General features: G+C 32.2%; 2 protein-coding genes across 2 annotated transcripts; both read right to left on the bottom strand.

Moving 5' to 3' along the window:
• On the bottom strand, window positions 1,210-3,144 carry LOC107609077 (receptor like protein 30-like). Its single transcript, XM_016310902.2, has 2 exons — window positions 2,936-3,144; window positions 1,210-2,855 (listed from the first exon to the last, which is right to left on the bottom strand). Exons 1-2 carry the CDS (start codon window positions 3,023-3,025, stop codon window positions 1,434-1,436), a joined length of 1,512 nt encoding a protein of 503 aa, XP_016166388.1. The 5' UTR covers window positions 3,026-3,144; the 3' UTR covers window positions 1,210-1,433.
• On the bottom strand, window positions 7,703-9,077 carry LOC107606452 (MDIS1-interacting receptor like kinase 2-like). Its single transcript, XM_016308514.2, has one exon. The coding sequence runs from the start codon at window positions 9,006-9,008 to the stop codon at window positions 7,806-7,808; it is 1,203 nt and encodes a 400-aa protein (XP_016164000.1). The 5' UTR covers window positions 9,009-9,077; the 3' UTR covers window positions 7,703-7,805.

The following is a 9,685-nucleotide window of genomic DNA, read 5'->3' as shown; positions in this document are numbered from 1 at the left end:
ATATAGCCAATTAGAACCAACTAGTTTTAAAATAGAAGGTCTATCATAAAAAAAAAACTTCACTATTTTTAATTTTTCGAATTTTAAAACTAAAAATACAAGGAATTGACTTAAGTTGACTTATGATGTAGTTGGTTCCTTAGACTTACAAATTTGGTTAGACGCTATTGAGTTTTAATTATTATTGTTGGTAATTATTGTATTATTTTTTTGTATATATTTTTTTTTTTTACTGATTTGGAAATAATAGATGATTTGGCAAAAATTGAGTGGTTGATTCTAAAATTTTGCCAAGTAAGCGATGCTACTGACATGGCATTAGTAGGAGAAGAAAGATGTCTTAAAAACAATGACTAGTGCTAGGTAAACAATGACTATGTTGAACAACATGAACAACCATCAATCAAATAAAAACACACTGCACTTTCAAATTATCCACCTAAATTTTAATATTAAAATAACCATCCATACACCTAGTGAAATAAACATCCAATATATATCTATTGTTCACATTGTTTAGTATTTTCATTGTCTACCTATATACAAGCTGAAACCAAGGTCAATATATAATACAAAATGTTATGTGTGGAAATTAATGGGGATGGGAAATATAAAAGACTTCTAAAACAAAAGAGGCACCATCAAGAGCGAGGTCCATGAAAATGAATGGAAACTACTTATGAAAATAGCGTCATGGATGGGCTAGAACTTAGAATAATTTCATTTCTTTATCATTTGAATGAGTCAAATGAGAATAAAGAGTTGGAGTGAGAGGCTTATATGGTTTCGTTTTGTTTGTTTGTTTGGGTAACAAAGAAGCAAAATATACCGAAAGTTATATTATTGGGTAAGTGTGTAAATCGATGCTGGAACTGCAAGAATGCGGAAAGATTTGAAAGAAACAGTTTGCTAAAATAGCTTGAATAGCAAGAAAACTGAAATTGCAATTGTGTGTTCTTCTTACTTTCCATTTTTCTTGATCAACACTAACATCTCTTTGTATAGCAATTAGTTTCTCTGCTTTCAGCTGATGGCTTAGTTTGTATTAAATAAAGAGATTAGTAAAGATATTGACAAGTGTGTGCTTGTTTAGGAGTTGGGACACTCAATTAAACAGTAGAATTAAGAGAGAGAGGTGGAAACTAACGTGTAGTGTTGTTGAACTTGCATGGAAACAGAAAAATTTAATATATAGGGGAGACAATTATATACTACTATAAAAGCATAATTTACTTGCAACATCATCATATGTATGTAGCAACACACTTACAAATTATAAAACAAGACTTGCAGACATTAAAAAAAAAAAAGAAAATTACAATCCCAAAACAAGAAAAAATATAAAAAGACACGAGCAATAACCAACATCTGAAACATATTTCCCATGCAACAATGAACTTGAGAGTGGCCCCAAGAACAAGAAGTTGTGGCCATTAAGTTGTTCTTGCACGCCGATTTCCACGCCTCCTTCTTTTGATTCTTTTGCCTCCAAACATGATCACAAGCCATTGAGGCTTTCCAATTGAGAAAACACAAAACCCCAAGCCAATTCCAAGCACCATTCCAAATGCATATCCTATTGCCACTGGTTTCCAACCAAACCCAAATTTGTCTTCAGCCTCAGAAGGTGGATCTTGTGGCAAAGGGACATTGTTGTTGCATTCAACTGACAATGGCCATCCACATAGCCCCATGTTTCTCTCATAGGAATCGTTTGAAAATGAATCAAACTGTTTTCCTCTGGGTATTGGTCCCACCAATTGATTTTGGGAAAGATTCAAGACTTCAAGAAAGTTCAGATTTGTCAATTCAGTAGGAATATTCCCGGTAAGCATATTTGAGGAGAGATCCAATGATTCCAGATTCGTCAAATTTCCCAAAGAGTGGGGAATATGACCAACAAGTCTGTTATGTGAAAGGTTGAGGCCTTTGAGTATATGAAGCTCTCCAATAACATCTGGAATCTCTCCTTCAAATTTGTTTCCAGAGACATCAATGATGGCAAGAATGGTTGGAATTTTCTCAAAATCTAATCTAACCCCTTTAATTGTTTCATACAAGGAATCCTCGTAGTCTTTTCGAATGTTTATGGTAGAAATGCTGTTATAACTAAAAGTTTTGAAATAAGCAAAACTGCTTTGCACTTCTGCTCCAAAAACACCCTTCATGGCTTGGAAACTTTTTATGTAGGCTTTTGGTAATTGGCCACTAAAGTTATTGGATGAGATATCAAAAACAAGTAGGTGAGAAAAGGCATCTTTGGTTTTCAAGCTGACAAGGGGTCCATACAACTTATTGGATTGTAAAACTAAAATCTTCAAATTCTGTAACCTTTGAAGCCAAGTTGGAAATGTATCCTCTATTTGATTGTTGCCAAGATTCAAATCCATCAAATTTTTGCAGTTGGACAAAGATCTAGGCAAATGACCTTCCAATTGGTTTCCATTGAGATTCAATGAAATGAGATTCCTTGGAAATGTCCTTGGCAGGGTGCCATGAAGTTTATTCATCTGCAAATCCAAAACCTTAAGGTCTGATGAATTGGCAAGGCATCGTGGAATGGTGCCTCTGAACTTATTGTGCGACAAGTTGAGAATCTCAAGAGAAGTTGCATTACAAATGAAGGAAATACTGTCATCACTCAACAAGTTGAAGCTAAGATCAAGGTATACAAGTTGATACCATGGGAATTGGCCTACTGATGACAGTTGGTTATGTGAAAGTTTCAAATTCTCTAATGAATGCATATCATGTATCCATTGAGAAACTTTTCCTTCAAGTTTATTTTCTGATAATTCGAGAGTCTGCAACACTGGAAATTCGCATGAGATTTTGGAAAAATTAGTTAAATCAACCTGAAACAATTTCAATTCCATCAGGTAGGTGAACTGGTGACCAGCATTGGTTTCAGAACATGGTAAAAATGAATTGAAACCTGAAAGAGAAAGAGATCCAAGGTTTCGAAACTTGGAAAAAACTGAAAAGTCGAGAGGACCACTCCAATTGCCTGACAAACACAAGACATTGAGATTCACAAGGTTAAACATTGATTCTGGAACATTTCCTTGTAACTTATTCCCACATAAGCTTAGAGCCCGCAAGGAATGGGATGAGATTGCACTCATGTGTCCAGTAAACTGATTATTTGATAGATCTAAGGCGGTCAAAAATGGTAAAGAGAAAATCCAAGATGGAATTGTCTCACTCAACAAGTTATCATTTAATAACAGTTTAGTCAAACTTGAAAAACCTGTTATTTTGTTAGGTAGATGTCACGGCCCAAAATAAACCATGACCGGCGCTCAGGAAAACAGTTCCCTAGCAAGCCTATCAGACTCAAATATAAATTAAATAAGAAAGTTACAAATATTTTAAAGAAATTTACAGTTTCTAAAACGAATAATTTCATATTTTTATTAAAAGGTAAAATAAATATATATGGATGGATCCTGCCTGTGACATATGGAGCATATGACGTCTAAGAACTCAACAAAAATGAAGTACCAATTGCAGATCATTACTCTTGAATAGAAGGCTCACACATTCAAGTATTTGTTCCTGAAAAATATTTTTAAAAAAACGGAATGAGTTTTGCAACCCAGTGACTAGACAATACATCTATAATCCACATGAGACCATATAAACATTATCATAAAAATAATCTTAGTTAGAAAATAATAATTTATATGAATATGTGAATCAATAAGGGAGTTCTCATACAGAAATAAAATCAAATAGTCCACACTTAGGCGGCTCCACCTCTAAGGGTAGCCCTTTCCTCTCGTGTGTCCGTACGGAATAACAGATCCAACGTGTGGCCTACACGTTAGGCTAGCAACGCCCCTGCTAGCATATAATCTTCAAAACTTTACATGGTTTTAGCACCTTACCGAACATGAGAAATGAGCATAACGAGGTGCAAAAGTTACAAGATAGGATCCGGATAAAACAATGTCATTGGCATTTCCCTACCCTCGTTCCCTTGACAACTCAGATATACATAACCCTCTTCACGTCGTTCGTCAATCTTTTCTAAATACAATTTTGGTTCTGTAGTACATATCCATGGTAGCAACCAGTCTTATGTCAAGTGTTCGAATTTCAACTTTCTGAACTTTCGCATCGGTAGCTGTGTCCTAAAGAACTAACGTATCGCTTGCTATATCTGAGAATCGCACGTGATATTGAAACAAACACGAGTTTGCTTAAAAGGATTCTAAACTTAGGCAGAAAAGAGCAAACATCACAGATGGTGTTCGCAAGAATTCGGGGAGATGCGTAGGATCGCAACTAAACAAGGATATACAAAAACAGTGAAGCATGGCAAAAAGAGAATCAATCGCATCTTAGTAAGAAAATCTGAATCAAGAAACTTCGATAGAACAATAAAAGAAAAGATAGTGTATGAAGTCAAAACAAGTTTATGTTGGATCAAAGAAGTACGAAGTTCACAAGAGATGGCCACTAAAATCAACGGTAATATTCACAAAGATTTAAGAGAATGACTAGAAACACAATTAAATAACACACAATCTTTTAGAATCAAAGAAGAGGAAGAACATACAAAGCCTAAAAATTTTATAATATTTATCGAGCAAAATAAGAACATTAGGACAAATGAAGTTAAAGAAAACAACAAGAAGCAACAGCACTATAGGTAAGGAAAGCTAAACAGCAACAAACATACAACGTAAATAAAATACCCACAACAATTATAAATCCAAATCCCAAGCAACAAGACAAAGACAATAACAGAGAGACAAAGCAAAACAACAAATAGAAGATTTGACCGCACTTTTTAGAAAGACAATTATACAATTATGAAAATTAAAAACAGTAATTATCACAAAAATTAACATCCTCATTTTCTCTTATCTAGAATTCTTTGACAAAGGCCATTTGAAATAATTATTGCCATAACCTTGAATATTAAGTATACTAGAATAAAATTTAATAGCTTTTGACTATAAATAAAAGACAAATAACGTAAAACATCATGAAAAATTGCAAGCAATCATCTCATTATTCCCAAGGCCAAAATTCACCTATATATTTAACTCATTTTTGTCATTATTGTAAAATAAAGTTAAATGATTTCCTATAATCATGTAGCTAAACTTAGTATGAAGTTACAAATAAATTCACATATAAAATAAAAATAATAATAAAACTAAAATTTAAAGTATTGGCAATTAACACACTAGGATCAATTATAATAACTACTTTATTCTTTTTATTTTTTTGGTCTAAATCTCCAATTATGAATTTGCTCTTAACATAATCAAAGCACATAGCAAAAGAATTTCAGAAAATTAGTATGAAATTAGATTTCTTGTAAAGATAAAACACCAAAAGAAAAAAAAAAAATCATATTCATAAATATATATACTTTATCTTTTTTTTTTGGATAAATGGAAAACACACATGCAAGTATAACTATAGTTATAGAAAAAGTTGACTATTTTTTATGTGAAAAGAAGAACAACAACTATAAACTATAAATTACCAATTGTAAACCAGTCATTATGCATACACTGATGCACATATTTTATATAGACAAATACCTATATCTGCTTTGCAGCAGTTTTCAACCGATATTAATGGCTCTTAAAATTTTAATATGCATAAGAATAAATAAAATGAAAATAGGAACATATAATCATCAATGGTTGGAGGAAGATGTGAAATCCTTGTAAAAGAAGTTTCTCAAAAGAAAAAGAAAAGGAAAAGCTTAAAGTAATGGTGAGGTTTTATGTATAAAATACATTCTGATAGAAATCAAAACGCCAAATGCTGAAATACTCTAACAACTTCGCAGAGTTAAGAATTATAATAATTAAATACTTAAATGAGTGCAAAGCAAGAGAACAGAGCTTCCATAATCGTGACAAAGAAGCTAATGATTAAGATGTAAAGCAAGGAAATATTCAAGTAAATACTCCATAATACTAATAATAAAATTAGCAATAACTTCGTTACAAGAGAAAAGACTTTCAAATTGCTAATCATTCAATAAAAAAAAATCCTAATTTGTTGAAAAATTTACCAAAATAGTCTCTATATATTATGATTGTCCTAATAAAATCTCAAGTTGTTTTGAATATTGATTCCCACTTATAAATTTAAAAGCAACAAAGTTCACAAAAATCCTATATTATCACATTAAAATAAATAATATATTTTCAATCCTAGTGAAAATTTAATTTAAAGTATCATTATATAGGTCAAGTAAGTACATAATTTTACTTACACTATTTTATTCCACAAACCCAACCAAATGTAATTCATGAAACATCAAGTTTCGTTGAGAAATCAGATAATTTTAAAACTAGAGTTATTAAGGGGTACATAATAAGAAAGCATGGTTTATAATAATTAATTGAATATAATAAAAAAAAATTCGTATAAGTAATTTATTTTGCTTTAAGAAATTAGATGTCTAGTCTTTTTATCAAAAATTGTCAACAATTCTTTCCAATCTCTAAGATCTACTTCTAAATATTACAAAGGCACTACAAATCAAGAAAATCAATCCCCCTAAACCTCTGAGAATAAGAACAATAGTTGAAAATAAGAAAATTTTTAGAAAAGCAAGGGTTAAGAAAATTCTCAGGTTTCTGATCATACTCAAAAGCAAAGTTCATCTTATAATCACCAACCAAAAGGCAAGCGTTCACAATCTTTCTCTCAACTTATCAAGCAGGAAATGGTTCCGTGACAAAAGTCATATTCAGCAACAAAAAACCATAATGGAAACAGATCATCAATTAGAAAAACAAAACTAAACTTCTAGATTGAAAAAGAATTTCGATCCAGCTAACTTATCACCCAAATAATTCACTACACTTAAGAAGCAAAGAAAATCAACAATCGAACAAACAACAATAACACTCTATTCATATGTTGCATCACATAGTCCTTCTTAAGCAACTAAATAGCTGTTTTCAAAATTATTAATTTGAAAAAAGAATAAAAAAACTAATCAAAATTATGTTAGCTTCAAAAATCATCAACATAAGAAGGAAAATCTCAATATCGCTTATCAAATCCAGAACAAAGCATCTCGATCAGAAACTCAGCAAATTCATGCAATCCACAAATCCAAATACAATTTTATAAGGAAATCAGATTGTAATTCACAACAAACATAAATCAAATCTTTTAAGTAACTCATGAACTATTGACATTAGGAATCATAGAGACCAACCCAAAGACGAAGAAGATTAAAGCACACATTCACAAAATCGGAGAAAATTAGAACTAGCTAGGAGAGAAATCGCGAACCAGGACCAAAACTGAAACCCCTTGCAAAAACACATTCGAGAAAATCTACCAAAGGATATGTCAAGATTAGATACAAAAGGACAAGAGTAGTAAGAAGCGGTAGAGGACGCATGCTCTCAATAATCAGAAGACAACAATGACATAGAGGACAAAGAAGATATTCCTATAGGCCTTTGATAGTGCCACAATTTGTACAAATAGGCGCGCTTCTATTTATACAATTGTGATCCTATCATAGGACACTTGCTCCATATTACACAGATTAAACCTAAGCTCTGATACCACTTTGTCACGGCCCAAAATAAACCATGACCGGCGCTCAGGAAAACAGTTCCCTAGCAAGCCTATCAGACTCAAATATAAATTAAATAAGAAAGTTACAAATATTTTAAAGAAATTTACAGTTTCTAAAGTGTGACGGGAGTGAGAGTGTGTGTGGTAGTGAGAGGTGAGTGAGTGTGTTAGAAGAGGGTTAGGGTTTGGTTTGAAAAAAAAGAGGAACAAGGGGTATTGTAGGGATTTTACAGTAGAGGCCCCTGAAACTTATTATGAGAACAATCCAATTGAGAAATTTGAGTTAAGTTAGCTAATGAAGATAGCAATAACTTTCCTCCTAAATTGTTACCTGCAAGAATGAGTGTTTGTAATTTGGTCAATTGACCAATTACTTTTGGAAACTGACCATTAAATCTATTGTATGAAAGGTCCAAGTGAGTGAGATGTTGAAGGTTTGAGAGAAATGATGGGATTGAGCCACTGAATTCATTGAATGAAAGGTCCAAGTGAGTGAGATGTTGAAGGTTTGAGAAGAATGATGGGATTGGGCTAGTAAATGTATTGTATGAAAGGTCCAAGTAAGTGAGATGTGTGAGGTTAGAAAAGGAAGGAGGAATTTGTGATCTTGGGATTTGACACCATGAAAGATCCAAAAAATTAAGAGAAGTACTGCAATTTAACTTTGGAACATGGACTTGAATGTTTTGATTTTCAGACAGATAAAGCTCATAAAGATTGGGTAAACAAAGAATGTGACTTGTCAAATGTCCCCTTATTCCAGTATGAACAAGACTAAGAGTAACCAAAGAGAAAGACCAATTGGAGAAAGTTGTAGTGATGGAAGACATGTTAGCACCATCCAATATAATCTCTCTTAAACCAGTTGCATTTTGCAACATTCTCTTCCAAGTGATTTCTTTCCATATCAAACCATCATTCCAAGAGAGATCAAGTGATTGTAATTTGGAAAGGTGTGAGATTTGAGAAGGAATTTCACCTTTGAAATCACAATCAGATAAGTTGAGGTGTGTGAGACTCACAAATCTACCAAATTGAGATGGCAATTCAGGTCCAGAGATATTATTTAAAGCAAGGTTGAGTGTTTGGAGATGAGTAAGCTGGAAAAGAGTGCTGTTAGGATGGATTTTACCTTTAAGTATACTACAACTAAGATCAAGGCCAATCACGTGACCAGACACAGAATGGCACGTGACACCCATCCATGAACAGCAATCTGTCCCATTTCTCCACGTACTCGTCTTTGGAAAAAGCTGGGGGCAGTCATCCTCATAAGAAAAGTCGGTGTCAAAACTGAGTTCAGTGTTGATGAAGTGAAGCAATGCAGAACTCTCCTTTGAATGGCATGAATGATGAGAAGACAAACATGCAAAAAAGTGGAACAACATAAACATATGCACACAAACCAACACTCTAATGAAAGACCCCATTGATTATTATTGTGCGACAACAAGCTAAGTGTATATGTGATGGCTTTTTACTTTAACTGCAGAATGTTATTGGTAATTTGGTATGCCACTCATCAATCAAGAACCATCTATTTATAGCCATCTAATTATATTGGAATTAATCTTATGGACTTTATTATATCATTAATCTGTGTTTAACTTAACTACTTAAGTATTTGACCATACACAGGATGGACGACTTAAATTTAAACTTTTAAATAAGGGTCATTTATAAGTATATATACGTACCCTGTAATTTGACTATTTCTTTCATTTTCAGTCATTATATTTATACAATATAATATACAGCACACATTTTTTTATATGGAAGAGTATAGGTACATAATGAGTTTAGTGAACAATGTAGTTATGTATACAATAACTTCTCCTTTTTATTTATGATTTTCGTATAGGTGTAGTGTATTTTTATTTTATTAAGTCAATTTTAAAGTCCATTGTTCACATTGTTTATAACACAAAAGTCATTATTTACCTAACTAAACCGATTTTATATATACACCGTCGTTACATCATTATCAATAATATAATATCAATTTAATTAGAGAGTTAATTTGTTCAATTAATATCAACTTTTTTTAATTTTAAATTTTATATTTTAAATTCTAAATTTTAAATTTTTATATGACAATAAAAAATTA

Source organism: Arachis ipaensis, chromosome B07, assembly GCF_000816755.2.
Source record: "Arachis ipaensis cultivar K30076 chromosome B07, Araip1.1, whole genome shotgun sequence".
Lineage (NCBI taxonomy): Eukaryota > Viridiplantae > Streptophyta > Magnoliopsida > Fabales > Fabaceae > Arachis > Arachis ipaensis.
This window is presented reverse-complemented; position numbering and strand designations above follow the sequence as displayed.

Bases quoted from the DNA above. Each gene is read 5' to 3' on its own strand.
- LOC107609077 (XM_016310902.2), bottom strand. From the start codon at position 3,025: ATGTCTTGTGTTTGTCAGGCAATTGGAGTGGTCCTCTCGACTTTTCAG. The intron at 2,856-2,935 runs GTTTCAATTCAT...AAATTGTTTCAG, and splicing joins TGGATCTCTTTCTCTTTCAG to GTTGATTTAACTAATTTTTC.
- LOC107606452 (XM_016308514.2), bottom strand. From the start codon at position 9,008: ATGGGGTCTTTCATTAGAGTGTTGGTTTGTGTGCATATGTTTATGTTG.